This window comes from Equus quagga, chromosome 5 (genome assembly GCF_021613505.1).
Source record: "Equus quagga isolate Etosha38 chromosome 5, UCLA_HA_Equagga_1.0, whole genome shotgun sequence".
In the NCBI taxonomy this organism is placed as follows: Eukaryota; Metazoa; Chordata; class Mammalia; order Perissodactyla; family Equidae; genus Equus; species Equus quagga.
This window is the reverse complement of record NC_060271.1, coordinates 49,310,681-49,333,418: the sequence shown is the minus strand read 5'-3', so window position 1 is coordinate 49,333,418 and position 22,738 is coordinate 49,310,681. Positions and strand designations below refer to the sequence as shown.

Genomic DNA, 22,738 nt, shown 5'->3' with positions numbered 1-22,738 from the left:
CGGCCACCTACGGTGACAGAAAGGAGTTGCTCCTTGAGCCAGCAAGAGCCGGGCAGGTGGCGGGGTCCCCAGCAGCACCAGGTTTGTCCAAGTCAGGTTTCCTGGAAGCCGACCCCGAGGCTGAGGCTTGTTGAGGACGGCTCCCAGAAGCTGCACCCATGTGGAACAAGCCACTGAGCAGTGGTTGCAGGCAGCTCAGCTGACCCTCCGTGAGCTCTGGACCCTGGCAGCCCTGCAGTTCCCCTGCCCAAAGCGAGCCCGTGGGCCTCAGGCTGCACGGTGCCAGGTGAAGCAGCAGCCTGCAGGGAAGTTCCCACTGGGGGCACCGTGGCACGGTCGGCAGCCCTGGCCCACTCTGGGAGACAGTGCTGTGGCCCTTGAGTGGGGACCAGGGCTGGGCCTCACCACACCCAGAAAGAGGTGGGTCTTCAACTTTAGAAACATCCAGAGGGCTTGTGGAAGCCGGATTGCTGGGTCTCATCCAGTTCCTCTAGGGTGAGGCCCCGACTGTGCAGGTCAAACAAGTTCCCCGGTGACGCAGCTGCTGCTGGCTGCTCCGTGGGGGTCACCGCACTACAGCCCCACCGGCACGTTTCCCGTGAGCTCAGTGTAGGAGGGACGCCAGTCCCCGCACTGGCCTCATGGCCACGCGGCCCCCAGCTCCTTCCTCCCTCGGACTCCCAGCATTGGGTTCCACCTGAGAGAACTTTGTCTGAACAGCTCCCGAATGCTGCCCGCTTCTCTCCTCTGAGCGTCTGCACCCACCGCTAGCCCCAGCTGCAGCATCTCGTCACCTCACGGCTCCCTCAGCTCGGCTGTCATCTCCTTCAGGAGGGCTTACCTGGCCTTCCAATTGTGGGTAGTCCCCTCCCAGGCCCCGTGGCAACCTGTGTAGACCCTGACATGGCACCTTCACCACCCGCCTCCCCCTGCCCGGGAGCAGGTGCTCCACCAGCTGGCTCACCTGGCAGTCGTTCGAAGACATCTGTTGAATCCAGTCAATGAGCGGGCATGTGTCTCGCTAGTCTGGGCCCATGTGGCCCCGGCACCCAGAAGAGCAGGAGCAGAGCTCTTTGCAGGAGGAATGGGAAAGAGTCTTGTTTATTTTAGAAGACACACAAGTAAGCCATCCTGTCGAGGAAAAGGGCAAGAAATTAACGAGGGCACTGAAATCCTTGAATTCCCTCCTTGATTAGGGCAGGAGGGAAATCTGTAGACAGTTAACAGCAAGTGAATGTCTTGCTATAGAAATGAGCAAGTGACGCGGCGAGTGCTGTGCTCAGAGATTCCTAACAGGCTGCATGTAAGAACAGACAGTGTGCGGTGCCCAGCTGGGTGGCCACAGCTACGGCCGTGTCCAGTCGACCCTGTCTCTGCGAGGGCGCCTGGGGGCGGGCTGCGGGGCCTGGCATCCCACCCCTGTCTCACACTCTCGGGTCTGCCTAGAGGAGAGGACACCTTTTCCTAACTGGCGCAAAAGCCCCATATTGGCTACAGGGTGAAGGGGAAGAAAGCATTCTGAACCAAATTCTCCTACTGTTGCCTTAAATAAGGTGTTTTTAGTACCAACCTCTTTTGTGTGAATCCGCAGAGATGAATTCTGGTCCTAGAGGGGCAGCCCCTGTCTGATCTATGCGTGCTTTTGAGCCTGCCCTGAGCCCTCCGTGGAGGTCTGTATAAAGCCACCAAGGCCTTGTGAAGGAACGGAAAGTGAGAGCAGGGCCCTGGGAACCGAGAGGGTGAGCACCACGCAGTGCTGCCTGCTCTGCCCTGCTCCACAGTCGGCCTGTGCCCGTGCCTGGCCACAGCCCCTGCAGGCTCCCTGAGGACAGCTCGCCCAGACACTGGCAGGGCACGCCCAAGGGGATGTGAGTGGAAAGGGAGTGCAGAGATGGCACCCCTGTGGCCGTCACTCAGAGCCCAGACGGAGTGACTTGGTACCTGGCGCAGGCGGGGAGAGCTGCAGGCCTCAGGCTGACAGTGGGCGGGGCATCTTCTGTTCAACTGTGGTCTGTCCCGTGCTCTCCCTCGAGTCATTCCGAGAGGAAGGCAGATGCCATGTGACATATTCCCCCACGCCAGGTCAGCACCCCGCCCAGCAGGAGCTGCGCGCCAGATTTGCAGACACCACATGCAGAAGACGACCTGGCAGACCCATCTGCGTTTGGTTTCCCCTCTGAGGCACCCAAAGGAAAAATAAGTCCGAGGGCAGAGATTTTTCAAGGTGAAGTCAGATTTATTTACATCCCAGTCCCGGCAACGCACACCTGGAGGCTGCACTTGAAATACTGAGACCAGAGGAGGTATTACTCACTGACAGAGTAAATTTAAAAGAAAGCTGAAAACAGCAAGCGTGTTAGTGCCCTGGTGCAAACCGGGGCAGCACCTCCCCATGCCATGGCCCCATGGGCTCCGGCTCCAGACCTGGCCTCGCCTGGGCAACCTCGGCAGGGCCTACGGCCTTCGCTGCAGCCTCCGTGGGGCCCTGCCCAGGCCTTGGGCCACAGAAGCCCACCTGCCTCTAACTTGCTGCGGGAGCACAGATGCTCCGTCTGTTTGAGCCTCAGTTCCTCAGCCATGAGGTAGGGGGTCACCCCAACCTCAGAGTTCACCCCTGGGAGAGCTGGCACGTAGCGAAGGCCAGTTTCCTGCCCCAGCCGTGGCCCAGGGCTCCTGGGGTGGGGGTGGAGCTCTGCACAGCTGTCCTTAGGGCCCTGACATCAACTCCTTACAAATGAGGTAAAGTCAGAGTTTTTTACTCTGATGACTTTGAGAGCTGTGCTTTGAGGAAGAGGGCCACGTCGCCCCTTGGGGGTGATGGTGCTGATGGCCTCCTTGGAAATGACACTGTCTGCACTGTCCATTGTGAGCCCCCAAGAGGTGTGTGTATCATGGGCAATCTAATAAATAAACTGGCTGAAATAGCCACTTCCCACTGTGCGGAATCCGGACTGTCCGTGTGAAGAGCCATGATGTAGGGTAAATCCGAATGCGCCTCTTGCCAGCGGACCTAAGGGACGCTTCTCTCACAGGCCCGTGCCCAGGATGTGGTACAGGAGGGGGAGGTGCCGTCGTTCCCGCTCCGCGGCGCTGTGGCCCTCACACGGAGTTCAGCTTGGACAAACCAGGCAGCAGGCGTCCAGCCAGGTTCACCTCTTGTCTGCCCCTGCTGCTGCCTTTGTTACTTCATTAGAAACCATGTCTATGTGTATCTAAAATAAAAGTGGAATTTTAAAGAAGGCTTTGCTGGCTTAAAAGTCTTCATCAAGATGATTTGAAGCCCACAACCTACAGAACCCTCATTTTTGTTTGGTGGGGAAGGATGAAAATGGCCCTTTATGCTGAGAAGTGAGCCCAGAGCCCTTGCTTCCTACACGGCGTGGGCCCTGAAGTGTTGCGTGGGAGAGGGTCAGCTCATTCCCGGAAGACAGAGAACTTCCAGTTATTTGATGGCTGTTCCCCCAGGATCACAAACAGGACTGTTAACAGTTCAGATGGTTTGTGGGGTATTTATCGCAGTTGCTAACACTTGCTTTATTTTTAAAATCTGGAGTGTGAATTCCCTGCTGTGGAATTTGGATGCTAATGGACATGGCTTGCTGAGCCAGCTGTGGGCAGGTGCAAGTCCCAGTCCGTGGGCTCCTGAGCCAACGTGAGCTGTCCATGCTTGTCTCCTGGGGTCTGTCCTCTCTCCGGCAGGGACAGCTTCCTTATTTGGCAGATGACTGGGAACAGGATCCCCTTGTCCATAGCTTCATACTCCACTCAGCAGATGGACAGTGCAGGGTCCCTCTGAAGTCACCCAGGTCCCAGAGGCTGGAAGGGTAGATGGAGGGGTCAGGAAAGAGGTCCCAGTCGGAGGCACCCTTTGCTATGCCACCGCCGTGGCCTGGGTCGAGGAGTCCTTGACACCTCCAGCAGCTGGCAGAGCTGATTTGGTGTCTCTCTTGGAACAAGCTTCTTCATCTCCTGGCTTCTACCCCCCTGTGACTCATGTCTCCTACCTCCACCTTTCTGGGCCGCCTCCCTCCCCTCCCCACAGCTTGCCACCCCCGTCTCTGCTCTCTCCTTTCTGTGGGCTCTTCCAGGCCGCCTCGGCCCCTCCTGGACCGGCTCGCTCTCTTGCCCCGTCTTGCAGCCTCCACTTCTCCTTTTCATTTCCTCTCCTTCCTTTTTAGAGATCAGCAGCCTGCAGCTCCCTTCCCTCTGCCTTCCCCTCCACGCTTCCGTGAGCTCTTCCCTATGGCTCCCATCACCCATCTCTTCCTCCCGTAGTCCCGACTCCCCACATTGGCCTCCTAGAAGAGGAAAGCGAAAACCTGATTGCTCTCCACTATTTTTGTGTTCAAGGTCTGCTGGCAGACCTTGGGGCAGTACAAAACAGGTTTTAGTACATGCACACATATGTGCACACACAGACACACCCACACCCCCTTTCCTGCCTATCTTAGTCTCAAAACCAGAGCGCCTATTTTATTCTTTTTTCAACAAATGTTTATTGAGAATCTACTCTCTTCCAGACGCTACTGTAGATCCTGGGGACAGAGCAGGGAGCAAAACAGATACAGATCTCTGCCTCGTGGAACACACGGTGTAGTGGGAGTGGAACAGGAGGATGAGAGATGAGAGCCCCAGAGGGAGGGGAAGGTACAGGCAAAGGCCCTGGGGCAGGAGCATGGTCAGTATATTCAGTGTGTATACATAGTACACATATATTACAGTATATATAGCTTGGAGTAAAGCTTCCCTGAGCCAAGATTTGGTGGGTCCCCTCAGCTAGAGACTTGTCCGCATGGTCCCCTTCCTCCACGCTAGACTCTGGTTTCCGTCTACACTGGCCCTTGTCCTTCTCAGGAGGTAGAGGTGGCCACAAGTCAGCAGATGGCTGCCTCTTGCAGGATCCTAGCTAAGGACAGGATGATCTGTCACAAGAGGTCACAGCTGCTCAAATTCCCTTGATCCCACAAGAGTGTGGTGAGAAACTGGGAGATGAGAGAGGAAAGGGAGGGAACTTAAACTCGACACAGCACCCTCCCTGAGGAGGTCGGCCACCTTGAAATTTCCACGTGTGAAAGGAGCCTTTGGAAAAGGGGTCTTCAGTAACGCAGAGCTCTGGGCAATAGACCCCAGGGCTTGGCCGGGAGGAAGCCTGAGGTGTAATGCTCTCCCTGTCGTGTGTTCTGTGATCCCAGGCCACATGTGCATGGCGCTGCTCAGGTGCACAGGAAACCCGCAGAGTCCTGTCCAGGACACCAAGTGATGGCTGGTGGCCCGGTCCTTCAAGGGAAGTGCTCAACAGCCAGCAGCCAGCAGGGGCCTGGAGGGAGGAGAAGGATGTGCATGAGGCCCACGGAACTTGATCTCCTCCTGGGCCTGGGGATGGAGGAGCAGGGGTGGGGGACTGCAGGCCAGCAGTGGGCCATGCAGTGGGGCCACAGCGCCACTCTGTGCTGTCCAGGCTCCGCACAGGCCCCAGGAGTGGGTGGAACAGAACCTCAGTCCTCAAACCTTGTTTAACAAGCAGGGGAAGAGAGCCCTGTGTCGGTCCCCAGATGTGCGAAGGAGCAGGGGCAGCGTGTGGTTCCTCTCTCTCTGACCAAGGGAACGTGGCTGTGTGACATGGTCTGTGCTGCACACACACAGCCCACGGAGCCCTCACCCCAGCTTGGCCTTCTGCTCCTGGCTACCGTGTATTCACTGGCCACAGAATCAAAAAGATTGTCTCACATCAGGAAGAGACAGAACGAGGGAAACAGACAGGATTTATGCTTGAATTATGTTTCCTTGAGAGCAGGCACGAAAAGTCGTGCATCATTTGTATCGGTTCACAGGCCTCCCACTGGCCCGGCCTTCTTTTCTCTTTTCCTCCTTCCCGTGCCCAAGCCTGAGCGGTGTGGGAACCCCTCCCCTCCCTGTGGAGGTGGAGGGCACGCGGCACCTGTGATGTAGAGGCAGTGTTCACGTGACTTTTCCATTTGTAGTCATTCCTCCGTCACCATCAAAGAGCTCCCTGGGAGTCATCAAACGTAGAACACAAAGGGGCCACCTAGGTCTCTTCATGTGTCGCCTGGACACTGTGTCAAAAACGTGGATTTTCTGCCCATCACAAGCGGAGGGTCCTCATGAGTGATGGCTTCATCTCTCCCCCATGAAGCACAGAGTCCTTCCTGATTGTCAGGGTTCATCTGTTTGCACAGAGAAAGAAGCAGAGATGTGAGCCCCCTTTCATCCTGCGATGTCCAGAGCGGGAGAGGGCCGAGGGTGGGAAGCCCGGAGAGAAGGCAGGTCAACAAGGCCGGGCTCCAAGGGGCAAACAGAGGTGCCTGCTGTGTGTAGGATTAGGAGGTTGGAAGGGGTGGCAGCTTTTATTTTGTTTTACCTTTTTCCACTTTATTTTAAGGCCAAGACATCTTCCTCCCTTCAGAATTCTCATCCTGCTCTGGTGTGTCCTTCGCTAGGCCTCTCAGGCCCAGGCGGCCTCCTCTCTCCCACTTGAACCCTAGTGAATCCTGTCCCATTTCTAGATTCCCTACTCAGAAGGCCCTCCCAGGGTCAGGAGGGAGCTGGGGGGTCTGGGAGCCTCCTCAGAGCCGTGCATGCACGGATGCCGCAGGGATGCTGCAGAGATGCTGCCGTGCGTGCGCCCTGAGGAGCCACGGCCCTGGCAAGGGTCAGTGTGCCCCCCAAGTAGTCCATCCTGGTGGAAGAGCCAGGAGATGACGTGTCAGTCACATCCATCTCTGGTGTCCTACGGATCTGAGCCCCAACCCACTCTCCAGCCTGAATCTTATAAGCAAATAGAGTTGTCTGATCCAGTTCTCTCCATCAGTTCAAAGCCAGCCATTTCCCAGACCCACAAAGTAGGAAAGCACCGTGCAAGGCTCACCCAGCCCTTACAAGGACCCGTGAGACTGGGGCCGAGCACCGCGGGGTGCGTCACACGAGTGCTCGCCCCAGGACGGGGGCTGACTTCAAGGCACAGCTTCTGAAGCCTAGGCCAGGACTTACAACACTAGGTTTGTTCTTTATGTGTCTTAAATAGACTGTAAAGGAAAGTAGAATTTAAACCATTAGTCATGGTACAAATATTGCAAGGGAGAATGCAACCAAGACCTCCCTAACTAGACTCTTTTCTTTAAAAAGGGCTTCTGAGCTCTCTCCAGGCTCAGGTTGATTGGAAGAGCCAGGCAGGCAAGCCAGGGCGGAGTCAGACCAGATGAAGGAAACCCACACAGACCTACTTAGTTCACTCTCCATTTTCCCTAAAGTTTTCTCATGACCATGAGATTTAGAAAAAAATGGTCAGGCCCAAATTCCTGGTCCCCAGGGATCTAGTTCTGACCCATCCCTAGGGCTTTGGACGAGGCGTGTAGCCTCACCGAGCTATCAGATGGAAGGTGGTGCCAAGTGCCCGCCTACCAGGCCCCTGAAGGGCTGCGGAGGGATCGTGGGCACTAGCATCACCAAGCGGAGGCTTGTCCGCTACTCTTGGGTCCTCCCAGGACCCGGGTCTGCAGATGTGTGGTGGCCGTGCTGGGGGCCCCTGTGACTGCCTGGCTGCTTGATCATGAGCAGTAGGTCAGATGCACTGTGCAAGCCTCACGGCATCGACTGCTCTCTTCAGGCTAGGTTCATCCACAGATGAGCTCACATGTGACCAGGTGATGCCAGGCGCCCCTGCCCGCCCCGCCAGCCTCCATTCATCCTGGGCCCTGCTTCTTCTGCCTGCAGGTACCTGGCGCTCTACGCCTACAAGCCCCAGAAGAGTGACGAGCTGGAACTGCGCAAGGGCGAGATGTACCGTGTCCTTGAGAAGTGCCAGGACGGCTGGTTCAAGGGCACGTCCCTGAGGACCGGGCTCTCTGGGGTGTTCCCAGGAAACTACGTGACGCCTGTCTCCAGGTGAGGGCATCACTGCCTGGGAGAGGGGGAGCTGCCCCACATCCCCTAGCAGCTGACATCACTGCCTGAGGGGCCACTCAAACACACCATCTAGAAGGCTTCGAGGGCCCCTGCCCGCGGGGCTTGGCCCGTGAGCTCCGAGCAGCCCTGAACCAGAGGTCTGCGTGGCAAGTGTTTCACCTTCTGAACTGGGTTTTGCTTGTCTTTCCCCAGCCTCTGTGTCATCACATAGAGACCTGCTATGCATAAAACACACACATAGGCCTATATGAAAAGGAAAAGTTATATATTCTCAAAAGTTAACAGTTGTTATTGAGTGGTAGCATTATGAGTAATTAAAATTTCTTTTCTTCCTTGTGCGTTCCTGTGTTTTAGAAATTTTCTGTTTTTTTATTTTTATAAAATACAAAAGGGAATTTTAGGAATTTACTGCAGAGGTAATCCAGAGTTGTCTGAGAATTTTCCACTGGGATGAGGTGTCTGCTGCTTGATTTTATTTGTCAGTCTCACTAATGGAACCCTGTCTGGCACAGCCCTGTGATAACACTCCAGAACACGCAAATAAACTGAAGACACAGCCTTCGGGTTCTGCTGTCTTTGGAGCAAGGCTGCCATGCAAATCTTAGCGCCTAGACCTTGTGTTGGTGGCTACACCGCCTCACAGTTCTCAAAGCGCCAAGCAGAGCAGTGCTGGCCTGGAGATGGCTCGCTCACCCCTTGTCTGACGGCCCTACCTGCAAAGGCCCGGAATTTGTGAGCCCACTTTATTCAGTTTTTAAAATTATTTCCTATGGTAAAAGTGAGTTCAACAGGTGGCAGATGTGATTTAAAAACATTCATGGTTTTGGCAGGCTGGCCAACGGTTCCCGCGGGAGGGGACTTCGGGCAGCTCTAAGGGCTAAGGAAGAAGGTGCCACTCCGTGGTCCCACGGCCCTGGAACGGCCAACCCTTCTCCCGCGGCTGCAGTGCAGAAGCGCTGACTCAGTGGCACATGGCTCTTCCCCAAGTGAGGTCACGGCTCAGGCATATGAGCCTGGAGGTGGGGCCCGCCTACCGGCCCAGTGGCCACAGACCTGGCAGCGCCTGTTCTCTCCTGCACGCGGCCACCTGTGTCTCACTACTGAGGTCCTCAGGGGACAGAGGGGGAGTTTACCTGACTCCTGGACAGTTGGAAGACGTCTGATCCCCCGAAAGTGAACCCACAGAAGCTTCCAAGCCCCGGACTCCGCCACACCTTGAACCCCTCGGCCGGTGTGTACGTTTGGTGGACATGCGTGCGGGACGAAGGGGTGAAGCCCATCTCAGAGTGGCTGTGCTCCTCTTGACTTCTGACACCCTGCACTCTCAACTGGTTTCTTCTGGAAGCTCCGGGGTGAAAGGGCATCTGTTTCTGGTCTGAGACTGCCAGTTCCCTGACATCTCTCGGAAGGACGTTGTCTGTCTGTGCCCTTTCCCAGAGGCCAGCAGAAGCAAGAAGGTGGCCATGTCCAGACGGAGACCGGTCCTTGCTGTCCCTTGCCATCACATGCCGAGCCCCGTGGGGTGTGGCCGAGTCATCGTCCCTCCTGGATGTGTCTGGGGACACACAGCTGTTTGTTAGAATGAATCAAGGCAGCAGCTCTGGTACAAAATGTTTGATTGGCTGGGGTCATTTGTCTGTTTCTCAGGGTTCTTTTGCTATTTCTTAGATATTCACATTGAGAGTTAGCCCCGTGAAGGTCTTAGAAAGGGGGCCCTGCTGTCGCACTCAAGCCCTGGGCATGGTTTGCCCACCAGGATTGTCTTGGCATTGGTTTAGGATCTGTCCCCTGGACTACATGCTGTCATCTCTCAGGTCCAGCAGGGAGGGACGAGCCTTTCGCGCTGGCCTGTGTGGCCTGGTTCCGTCTGTGCCCTCGCCTGACTTCATTCTGCTTTGTTCTCTCAGGGTTCCCGTAGGAGGGGCTGGGCCACCCCGGAATAATGTGGTTGGAGGGTCTCCACTGGCCAAAGGGATGGCCGCAACCATCCACCCAGGCGGTGGAAGTCTGAGCAGCCCAGCCACTGCCACCAGGCCCACCCCTCCCCTGACCACACCCCAGGCCCAGGCCCAGCACCAGGCGGCCTCTCCCACGATGGGCAGCTGTCTGCGGCACTCAACACAGCCGGCGGCCAGCCAGGCCCGGAGCACCATCCCCACAGGTACGCACCAGACCCCCGGGGATCTCACTCTGCTGAAAAACTTGACAAGGGAGTGTCTCAGGGACACAAAATGTGAGAAACATTTTGGCCCAGGTCTCAAGCAGTCCATGGTGGGGCAAATTGTATTTGCTTATCAGAATCACAAGCTTCTGCTGATCTCTGGGAAATTTATTGACTTATCATATTACCCTATCCTGGCAGCTGAAATGGATTAGAGAATTCACAAATATTTATACATTTCATTATAGCAAGAGGACTGCGTGGACTAATAAGATTAACACTGGTGCCTCCGGATGCCCCCATGAGCAGGGGTGCATCAGCTGCACAGGCCTTCCCCGTGCCAGGCCCTTAAGGCTTTCCCAGTTAGGCTGCATCTCACTGACCAAGCTGGGACTGAGACCCAGATCCTGGGTGTTCCCTTTCTGAAATGCTCTGAGGCTAGAAAGAGTGCCGGTCATTAATCCTTCACCTTCATGCCAACTTGATCAATAGCCAGGCTGACATAATTTAAGAAAATCCAGCTTGCTCCCAGTGTGGTGTGAGATGAAGAGAAATCATGGGGCGGATCTTAAAGGCCTAGAGAAGGTAAACACATCTTACTTGGAAGCTTAACACTGAGCTAATAAGAACTACTGGCGCTTGACTTACGTGATGCTCCTGGGAGCCCACTCCAGTGACCTCCTGAAACCACAGAACCAGTGACATCGTCACCGTGCAGTGAAGGGAACAGCGGACCGGGGGACAGAACTCTGAATTTCATTAAATGACACACCCCAACCTGACTCTCAGAAATCCTCTCCCTTCTCAAAGTAAGGCTCAAAGGACAAAACAAACACGAATTCTTTGGAGCACTAAAATACACTGTTTCTTAGAATCTAGCCAACCAGAAGACGACCCTTTACAGGTGCTCCAGAAAGTGTCTTCTTGAGTGTGAAAAGTGGAGATGGGACTTAGCGCAGCCAGGGCCGTATTTTCCCCCAAGTCCCTGTGATGGGGCGGAGGTTAGATGCCACTTGCTCACCTGATTACTTCTTGGGGAAGGTGGCCTGCACATTGCCATGCTGATGCCAGTCCGGGCTTGCACGCGGCAGGAAGAATTGCTGAGCCCTTGAGGGAACCCTGAATGTGATATTAACCAGCCTGAGTGTTGTAGAGTGTGGTCCGTTTCAGTCAGCGTGCCTGCTAACAAAACAGGACCCGTCTCTGCTCTCCGCTCTCACGGACTGAGCAGCTGTCTGGGAGGGCCCTGCGGCTGTGCAGGAGGGTGGGATGTGATGGAGGCTGGGAGGATGGGAAAGCCTTCTCACAGAGGTCCATCCCACAAGCAGCAGCAAAGTAACAGGCAGGAACACAAAGAAGGTTGCCCTCTGAAGCTGGAGGAGAGGATAGTCAGACCAACAGAAGTGGGAGCAAGCACATTCTTGCTCAGCCAGCTGCAAGCACTTCAGTAAAGACAGAGCAAACAGACACCTGGTTGGGACGGGAGCAGGGAGGCAGGCAGTCCTGGGTTTGAATGCTGGGGCTGCCGTAATTGCCATGGCCTCGGTTTCTTCCTCTGTAGAATGGCACTTACCTCTGAGGATGTTGTCTGAGAACCATCCAGAATGGCTTCTCTAGTATGTATTCAGTACATTTAGCTATTTTTATTCTCTGTTAGAGAAATAAGAATATTATTAGAGTACTCAATGCATGAGAGTCAAAAAAGTCAACATAAATTGTTACCAACGATCTAGGGGTGTATTCTCACTTAAAGGCAGTGGGGACCCACCAAGGGATTTTAAGCCAGAGGGATGACACCTTACCAATATCACCAGGCATGGCTGGAGGAGGAGTTGGCGTGGCGCAGCCTCAGGCCAGGAGCCACTAGAAAGGTGTTGCTGTGCCCAGGTGAGAGATGGCAATGGGCCTGGACCCAGTGAGTGAGGTTGCAGAATTGGGACAAAATAACAAGATATTTAGGAGGCAGGATGGTTATGACTTGGGGATGGACTGGATGGAAGTGCTCAGGGAAAGCAAGGAACCACGTCCTGTTTCCAGGTTTCTGGAACCAGTTGACTGGGAAAATGACGATGGCATTCCCTGACCTAGAAGAGACTAGAAGGGACTGGCTTGTGGGGGAAGTTAATGACATGCAGTTTTGAGAGGTACAGTGGGTGCTGGTCACACTGTGGCCCGCTGGCTGATTTGGGACAGGCTCCCGACATGGGGCTCACATCCCATGTGTGAATCTTGCCATCCCTGGTGGAAGGCAGACCCTGCTCTTCTAGCCTGCCTTGCAAGTACCCTGCAGACTTGTGATCTAAACTGGGGACAGATACACCTGCACATGACTTCCATTTGGAAGACAACAGGAGAGGCCATGTGGATGCCTTTTGAGGATGAAGGTGGTAGAGAAAACATCTAGCTTTTCAGGAGAAGCAGAGTGACTTCGTGGGTCCCGTGCCTGATTGTCAGTGGGTGCAGGCTGGACTTCTGGGGTCCTGTACCCAACTGTCAGTGGGTGCAGGGTGCAATTCTAGGGTTCATAGCCTGATCCTCCGTGGGTGCAGGGTGGGTCTGATGCCCACTGCCCAGCCTCATGCTGGGTAGTGCCTGTGTCCAGCAGTGGTGGGTCTGCACCAAGGAAGTGTCACAGAGCCTCCAGGACTGCCTCTGCCACCCCAGACTGTGAGCACTTAAGAGTCTTTCATATATCTCTTTTTTGTTTAAATTAGCCAAGAGTGAGTTCTGTGTCTTTGCAGCTCTTGCCTGCAGGGCCCTGGGGAGGAGCTAGTTGTCTTTTACTGAAAGAGCTCTGCAGCGGTATCACCCGGTGTCCCATCTCTGGCCCCAACCACTACCTTCTTAGCCGTGCCCTGGCATGGCTCAAGCTCACCTGATGGTGGTTCTTGGGAGCCTGTAGCTGGGGACACAGCCTTGTAGTAGCCAAGTGACCCAGTGAGTGCACCGCAGAGCTTGCTGATGTGCTCAGCTGGGTCAGAAGTACACAGAGATACTGATCTTCGGGCCCTGGAAGCTAACGTCCCACCAGGTCCCTTCTCGTTATGCACATCTCACCCACTTACCCCAGCATGTCATACAAGAGTTTCCTGTGTGCTATGACAGAGAAGGTTCCGGCAGCCCTGTCCCTTTGAGAGTGAACAGCCCAGCATGGCAGCCCTGGGTTATCTGCACAAAATGCCAGTATAATGGCCTTTCCATGCCACACCTTCCTAGCAACTTCCTCAATTCAAAGAAGAAAATGGGGCCTGCCAGTCATTTCTCCCTCCATGAAATAACAAGCAGAATCAAAAGAAATGGGCATGGCTAGGGCAGTACCGCATTGCGCCTCAGTCATCAATCACCATAGTAACCACCACGGTGTGACAAGCATTCTCTTCCAGCAGTTTAATTTTACATATGGGAAGCGTGAGGCACAGGATGGGTAAAACAGCTTTCCCAGTGCATTCCAACCTAATGCTGTCCCCACACTATTGCTGTCACAGCCACGTTAAAGAATGGCTCCTGTGGCGTCATACCAGTGAATTAAATGCCACTGAGTTCCCACAGCATTTTCCACTTCACTCTGCATTTCAAGAGAGAAAAAACACTGTTGACAGTACAAGTAATGGATTGTTCGTGCAATAATTGCCCATTCCAGCAAACCCAGCCCAGGCGGTTGAGAAGTGTTTCATCAATGTTCTCATCTCGAGCTAAAGGCAGGCAGTCTCACAAAGGTGTAATTGCATTGCCCATAACATCCAATATGATTTGTTCTACTTGATTAATGTAGCTCCTTTTCCCAAGGGCAGAGCTCTCACTGTAAAGTGCTGGGGTCCACACATCCTCATATCAGTGTCTGGCAGGGGCGAGAGCCCTGTGCAGCCATGTGTTCACCAGCATAAAAGCACTGAAAGAGAGCTAGATACACACAAGGCAGTCTGCTAGGGTCTGAAAACACAGAGAAGAACCAGATAGACCCCATTTCTAACCCCACTTAGAGAGAAGGATAAGAAAACCAGTTCTTATAAGAGAGTTTTGAAAACACTGTGGTGGAGGCATGTGTAGGGTACTAAAGCATGCAGGAGAGAGATCGCATTCAGACTGGGGAGGAAAGTAGGAGAGAAATAGGGAGGGGTTTGTGGAAAGTTTTCAAGAGGAGGTGATGCTGCCTTGATTCCTCAAGGGCAAATAGGAACTATCTGAGGAGACAAAGCAGAGAAAGAGTCCCAGCAGAGGGACCAGCAAGGACAGAGCCATGTGTTGAGAAAGACCATAGCCCTTACTGGGGTAACTTTAGTTAGTTTGATAAACTCAGACAAAAGCCATGGAAGGAGAAGTATAGTGTTTTGATGACAGTTTCTCTGCTGAGCCAACATTTCCTTTTAGATCTCAGAGATGAGTAGAGCGTAGCCTCCGCAGGGGTGAGGTGACAGTGGGAGAAGCTGATGCGGGCAGAGGCTGGGGCCACAGAACCGAAAGCAGGCCAGCGTGGGAGGGCGAGAGAGCAAGGGGAGGGCGAGAGAGCAAGGGGATGAGGGCCTTGAGGTGGCGCTGAAGGGTAAGCAGGGGCAGAGCATGAAGGTTCTGTTAGACCACGTCGAAGAATTTCAGTCTTTATCCTAAGGGCAGTGGAGCACCTTAGAGGGTTTTAAATAGTAGATGTAATCGGATATTTGTGTCTAAAAGATAAAGCTAGACTTCTGCTTAAGGTAATGAGGACAGGATTATCCCCCCACTGGAAACAACTAAAAAACAACAGACAAATATATAAAATGACAGTTTGCAAGATGGCAGATGTTAGAAAGCCAAGAACAGTGATGTGCGAGAGATGGGAAACAAAGAGATGGGCCCAGCATACACACCTGGAGAGAAGTTCCAGGCTGTGGCACAGGGAGGGAAAGCCCAGAGGATGCAGAGCATCCCTGTTGAGTGGTATACTGTGAACTAGTCAGCATGTGCATGTGAGGAAACTACCCAAAGCCAGGAAAAATGAAAGAAGGACCAGTGCTGTCAGTGCTGTCGTCCCTAGGCATGAAAAGGAGCAGGAACACGTAACGGGCAATAGAGTGATAAAGCAATCAGAGCCAACCCAGGACTGACACAGAAGTTAGAATTAGCAGACAAAGACCTTAAAACATATATCATAATTGCATTCTATATGCTTAGAATGTTAAGTAGGGACATGGGAGATATTTAAAAGACCCAAATCAAACTTCTAGAAATAAGAACTATAGTGCATGAGACCAAGAATATACTTGATGGAATTAATGGCAGGTCAGACACTGCTGAAGACAATGTTAATGAACTTTAAGATATAACAATGGAAACTCTGAAAAATGAAACACAGAGATAAAAGAGAACTTTAAAAAATGAATAGAGGGGATCAGCCTGGTGGTGCAGCAGTTAAGTTCACATGTTCCTCTTTGGCAGCCTGGGGTTCGCTGGTTTGGATCCAGGGTGTGGACATGGCACCACTTGGCAAGCCATGCTGTGGCAGGCATCGCACATATTAAGTAGAGGAAGATGGGCATGGATGTTAGCTCAGAGCCAGTCTTCCTCAGCAAAAAGAGGAGGATTGGCAGCAGATGTTAGCTCATGGCTAATCTTCCTCAAAAAAAAAAAATTGAACAGATCATCAGCGAGCAATGGGAAGATTTCAAGTGGCTTAATATACATGAGATTAAAGTCCCCAAAGTAGAGGAGAAAGAGGCATGACAGAAAAATTATTTGAAGAAATAATGACCAAAATTGTTCTAAATTTGTTGAAAACTACAAACTCACAAATCAACAACAGTTGGTGAATCCCAAGCACAAGAAACATGGAGAAAACTACACCAAGGCAAAATCTAGTCAAATTGTTCAAAGTCTGTGATAAAGAAGATCTTAAAAGCAGCCAGAGAAAATAGATACATTTTGTAAAGTGGGAAAAAAATAACAATGACAGATTTCTTGTCAGGGACACTTCAAGTGGGAAGGCAGTGGAGAACTGAAAGAAAGAAATCTGTCAAGTTAGGATTCTATACCCAGCACAAATATCTTTCAAAAATGAAAGCAAAATAAAGAATTATTCAGACATTGTAAAGCTAAAAGATTCCATCATTAATAGACCCACACTATGATAAATGTTAGAGTTCTTTAGGAAGAAAGAAATTGATACTAAATGGAAATGTGGGTCTTTACGAAGGAATGAATGGTAACTACATAAATATGTAAGATTTTTTCTTATTATTTAGATATCTTTAAATTATAACCATTTAAAAAAATAAAAACAACATGGTTTGGAATTGAAAACATATGTAAAAGTAAAGTGTATAATAGCAAATGCACAAAGGTTGGGACAGGAGAAATGGAAGTATATGCTGTATACTGTATTGGGGTGTTGTAAGTATTCTTATGCTATATCTGAAGAGTTATGGGAACACTTGTAGGTAGACTACGATAAACTAAAGATGTAAGCAACCACTAAATATGAAAATGGAGAGTTACAGCAAATGACCCAACAGAGGAAATAAAGTGGAATCACAAAAACTTCAAGTTAATCCAAAAGAGAGGAAAGGGTACAAAGAATACATGGGTCAAATACAAAACATGTAGTAAATTGTAGATTTAAAACTAGTCATATAAATAATCTCATTAAATGTAAATGGTATAAATAGCCCCAAGTAGAATGCAGAGATTGTCAGTTATTATAAAAAAAAAAAGATTGAACCATATGCTGTGAACAGGAAACAGATTTTAATATTAAAGTATATATAAAGTATATAAAAAGGCAAATAAGTTAAAAGTATAAGGATGGAACAAGATACACAGTTGATTCTCATAATTCACTGTAGTTATGTTCTATAAAGTTTCCATGAACACTGAATTAGTGAATATTGAACTATTGCTCCTAAGTGAAATAGGTGTGTGTGTGCGCGTGTGTATCTCACATAGATTATAATCTTAAATACTAGAAACAACTTATCTTGGTAGATTCTTTTTTTTTTTAAAGAAGAAGTGAGGTTTAGAAGTGTTAAGTGACTTGCCTGAGGCCACCCCCCTAAGAGGTGACAAAGTTGGGATTCAAACCCATCCAACTGGCCGCAGAGCTGGAGCTTCTTGCACTGCGCTGCCTGCCGCCTCCCGTCTCTTTCCTGGGCGTCCTTGTATGAACTGAAACAAGAAAGCAGAGTGCTATCCTGTTACACTTCAGCATCAGTGACTCAGATTTTTTGCTCGTCTGTGCATGTCTGGGAATGACCACAGAAGCACCACAGGTACTCATTTGGTTACAAATCCATTTTAGCTAGTAGGTGAGTCTGCAAATATGGAATCTGTAAATAATGAGGATGGACTGTACCAGGCTTGCTAATCAAAAGAAATCTGGAGTGGTTATATTAATAGCAGACAGAGTAGAATTCAGAACAAAGAATATTATTATTAACAAAAAAGGCAATTTAATAATGTTGAAGGGGTCAGTTCATCAAAAGGACTAAATATTTATGCCTTGAATAACAGAGCTTCAAAATATGTCAATAAGTGATTATTGGTAGAAGTACAGGGAGAAATAGACAAATCTATAATTGTAGTCATAGATTTCAATCCTTCTCTCTATAACTTAGAGAGCAAGTAGACATAATATTGGTAAGAATGTAGAACATTAGAACAATACTATAACAACTTGACTTAATTGACATTTTTGGAGTACTTTACCTAACAACAGCAAACTACACATTCTTGTCATGTACACACAGAACCCTTACCCAAGATAAACCATATTCTTGGCCAAAATATTTAAATCTCGATAAATTTAAAAGGATTCAGGTTACACAGACTACAACAGAGTGAATTAGAAATTAATAACACAAAGATATCCCCAAATATTTGAAAACTAAATGGCACACTTCAAAACAACCCATGGATCAAAGAAGAAATCAAAAGTAATATTAGAAGCATTTTGAACTGAGTGAAGTGAAAACACAGCATGTCAACATTGGTAGGAAGCCGCTTAAGCAGTACTTAAGAGGAAATTTATAGCACTAAACACCTGTATTAGGAAAAAAAAAAAAGAAAGTTCTCAGATCAATTACCTCAGTTTCACTTTATGAAACTAGAATAAAAAGAAGAAAGGAACCACAAAGGAAAAGATCATGCAGAAATCAATGGAATAGAAAGCAGAAAAACAATAGAGAAAAATCAATGAAACCAAAATTGGGTTCACTGAAAAAATCAATAATAAAATTGATAAACCTCCTGCCAGAGGGATAAAGAGAGAATACAAAAGTTATCAATACCAGGAATAGTAGAAGGGACATCACTTAAGATTCTACAGGATAATAAAGGATTATTATAAAAAATATTATGCTAATAAACTCAACAAATTAGACAAAATGGATAAATTTCTTGAAATATACAAATTTATAAACTTAAGAAGTAGTAAGTAACCTGAATAAGCCTATTTCTATTAAAGAAATTGAGTTAGTTAAAAACCTTTCACAAAGAAAACTCCAGGCCTAAGTGGCTTCACTGGTGAATTTTACCTAATGGTTATGGAAGAAATTATAACAATTCTATGGAAACTTTTCCAGCAAATTGAAAAGAAGGGAGAATATTTTCTAACTCTTTCGATAAACCCAGCATTACCCTCATACCAAAACCAGACAAAGACATTAAAAAGAAAATAAATCTACAGACTATCACTCATAAACATAAATGTAAAAATTCTAAACAAAATTTTAGCAAGTCAAATAGAGCAATAAATAAACAGGATAATACATCATGACCAAGTAGGGTTTATCCCAGGAATTCCAGGTCTCATTACACACTTGGCAATCAATATAATTCACTGTATTAACAAACTAAAAAATGAAAATAATATGATCAGTCCAATAGATGTGAAAAAAAATTTTGACAAAATTCAACATGCAGTTCTGATAGAAACTCTCAGAAAATGAGAAAATAGAAGTGAACTTCTTCAACCTGCTAAAGGGCATCTCTGAAACCCACGGCCAACATCAGACCTTAATGGTGAAAGACTGGAAACTTTCCCCCGAGATCAGGATCAAGACAAGGATGTCCACTCCTGCCACTTCTGCTCAGTGTTGCACTGTACGTTCTAGCCAGAGCAATTAAGTTAAGAAAGAGAAATAAAAGGCATGCAGATTGGAGAGGAGGGGGTAAAACTATCTTTGTTTGCAGGTGGCGTGATCTCTTATATAGAAAACCCTAAGGAATCCACACTCACACACACACAAAGCTTTTTTTAGAGCTAGTAAATGAGTTCAGCAAGGTTTCAGGATACAATATCAATATACAAAATCAATTGTATTTTTACATACTAGCAATGAATAATTAGAAATTGACATTTAAGAAAAGATACCAATTTTAATAGCATCGAAAAATGTAAATGACTTAGGAATAAGTCTGACCAAAGGTGAGGAAGACCGGTACACTGAAAACTACAAAATATTGCTAAGAGAATTGAAGGAATACTTAAATAAGTAGGCAAATATACTTTATTTATGGATGAGAAGACAATATTGTTAAGGTGTTTATTCTCCAAGCAGTGACCTATAGATTCAATCAAATACCAGTGTCCCACCCAACATTTTTGTAGAAACTGGCATCTGGTTCTCAAATTCATATGGCATGAAAGGACCCAGAATAGCCAAAAACAACGTTGAAAAGAAGAACAAAGTTGGAAGTGTAACACTGATTTCAAGACATATTGTAAAGCTACAGTAATCAAGTCAATGTGATACTAGTGTCAAGATAAACAACTAGATTAACAGATACTTTTTCTGAAGACAGAAAACTGTGCATTAAATTTGGTGACAGGTAGAATCATATTGATCTTGCCCAGGTAATATTTGATGGGATGATGGGTGAGAAACCGTGTTTCAGTAGAAGGAGAGGCGAATGGAGGACTCCTGGACAGTACGGAAGAGTGAGCTTATGTAGAAATCCCCTACTTTCTCTGTTCTAAACACAGAGAGCTTTGTTTTTAAATTTTTGAAAAGTCAACTCTATGGGTCTAAACAAAATGGAACACACAATACCAAGTGGGGTTGAAGCGCTGGCCTGCCAGGCTCCAGGACCAAAAGGAGGTGGTGCTGGCTGACTTTCAGCTCCTGCAGGAGAATGTGGACAAGAAGGCCCTAGTAAGTGTCAGAGGCCCAGAGCCGAGTGCGCTGGTTCCAGCAGCTGCAGCCACTTCCGAGGGAACGATCGATGCTGAGCCCCTGCCTGGGTCTGGGCGAGAACAGAGAGTCCCACCTGGTCACAGAGCTGTTTGGCTCTGGCCTGGGGACTAGATCAGCACCATCCCTGCAGGGCAGAGCCAGAGAGAAGCAGTGAGAGAACTGCCAGACCCAGAGAGGTGAGCAAAGAGAGGAAACCGCATCAATAAGGCGCTCACGCTCAAGATGAGCTTCACACTCAAATCTCAGAGCACAGGGGGAGAACTAATGCATGAAAGAGAGCAATAAAGCGAAGAAATGGGAGGGAAATGAGAGAGAAATCTGAAAAAGTGTTTGCTATCAGTGTATTTAAGATCTCTAAGAGGAAGAAGAAAGAATAACACCCCCCCCAAAAAAAAAGAAAATCAGGGGTTTATGAAGAAAAAAGATAACAGATGGATAGCTATGAGTCAGAAACTGCTGGACATGAAAAAGAACAAACTTGGAATTTTGGAAAGAGAAAAATATATTTATTTACATTGAAAACATCCATGGGTGACATAAACTGTAGACTGGACACAGTTGAAGATGGAATTAGTGACACTGGAAAGCTGTACAAAGAAATTGATCCAGAACACAGAGCCGAGACGAAAACTGCGATGAAAGCAAATACTGATCATACAAAGAAATGAATGAAAAGTAAGAAAGAGCCAGTGTAGACACTATTTCAAGATTGTTAGGTAGAAAGAAAAGCAAGAAAAGGAGCTACTAGCCAGAAGAACACAAAGTACAGAAGGAGGACTGTTTTTCAAATGGGAGAGACTTGACTTGGTTAGTAAATTACAGGAGGAGAGCCAATAGAGGAGTTGAATGCAGGAGAGCAGAGGCTGAGCCAGGGGAGAGTGTCAAGAAGAGGGTGAAGGGGTTAACTGGGGAGACCCTGTGTCCTGCAGACTGGAGGGAGGGTGGTCTGGATGTGGCTGAGTTGAGACAGAGGTTGGCCTGAAGTCGTGGGGGTCTCCAGTATTCATTTCATCCACAAAGTCAGAAGTGAGAGACTTGAGAATAGGGGAAGGACAAAGCTGATGATAAAGTAGGTCATTTATTCATTCAGCTACTCTTTATAAAGCCCCCACTGGGTGCCAGGACCGTTTCTAGGTCCTGGGGACAGAACAGTGGACTGCATGAGGGCTCACAGGACCAAGGACCAGAGTTACTGAAGCACACTGAAGGTTTACAGAGAGGAAAGGGGGACCAGACTGAGCATTCGTAGCAGTTTCTCAGACAGCCTACGTCTGTCGACGAGGTTGCTTTGGCATTGCTAACCCATAGGGTCACTAGAGGGCTGTAGTCTAGGTCAGCAAAAGGTTGGGTGACGAGGGGTGGGTGAAATTGAGGGTAAATGCTACTGAAGGTCAGTGGAACCTCAGATTCTCCCACCAGCCAGTGCATGAGCCATGCTGCTCTTTCTCATGGGTGTTTCTTTCTCTCCAGTTGTTAGTTCTGTGGAATCTGCAGAGATGTTGCAGCTGAGGTTCTCTTTTCTTAAAGACTGGTTCATTCATTCAAAAAGTTTATGAAGCACCCACTACGTGCCAACCACTGGTCCTGCTCTTTGGAATGTGTCAGTGAACGAAGCAGCAGCTGTCCCCCCGTGGAGCTCACACTGTAGGGGTGGGGGAACCAACATGAACATCGATATGAGATACACAGACCACTAAAAGGAGATGAGTGCCTTGGGAGAAGAGGAAAATTAGAACAGGCAAGAGGGGCCGAGACCCCAGAGGCAGGTGGCATTGCTCAGTGGTTGGTTGGGGCAGGCCACTCTGAGAAGGTGGCCAGGCTGACTGGAGGCAGCGAGGGTCCCACCAGGCAGCCCTCTGGGGGAAGAGCAGTCTGTAGACAGACAGTCTGGCACCAAGTCTCAGGTGAGAGACTCGCCTGTGTGAGGACCAGACAGGGCTGGAGTAGCTGAGGGGAAGGAAAGGGGAGAGGTTAGGAGATGGCATCAGAGAGAACACATGGCAGACAGGCTTAGCACTTTCTGGAACGCCCTCTCTTCTTTGCATGGGGTTCAGCAAGGTGACGTGCATTCACGTGGGAGCCCGCCGGAGGTGGAGGTGAGCTGGCAGGGCCCTCCGGAGGGAGAAGCTGCAGCAGCCCTGCAGACTGAGCCCCGGGCCCAAGGGTGACTGCCCTTCCCCTGCGGAGTTGTCACTTCCGTTGAGGGGCCGGTGGGCTGGGGTGAGGGAGAGTGCAAATGCAGGAGATGGGCAGATAAATGGCCCCAAGAGCACTGCCTGAGTCACTGGGTCGCCTCGGGGTGATTAAATGACTCCACTGGCTCCTCCTCCTTTTGAAACGTGGAGCCACATTGAGGGAGGATCCAAACCCATCCAAACCCTGAGTAGTTTTTTAAAATCATAGATCAGCCTTTATATATTTTACCTCCTGGAAACCAGGACGCGGCCTGAATCCCGGAGACCCACGATCGATCGTGTAATTAGATCTCATG

General features: G+C 49.4%; 1 protein-coding gene across 2 annotated transcripts in view; it reads left to right on the top strand.

Annotated features, from left to right (window-relative positions):
* SH3RF3 (SH3 domain containing ring finger 3) overlaps positions 1-22,738 on the top strand; it is a 346,149-nt gene that overhangs the window by 260,019 nt on the left and 63,392 nt on the right. For both annotated transcript variants that reach the window (XM_046663562.1, XM_046663563.1), the window contains exons 6-7: positions 7,732-7,902; positions 9,831-10,084. In XM_046663562.1, the coding sequence (XP_046519518.1) occupies positions 7,732-7,902; positions 9,831-10,084 (425 nt within the window). The remainder of the gene's footprint in view (positions 1-7,731; positions 7,903-9,830; positions 10,085-22,738) is intronic.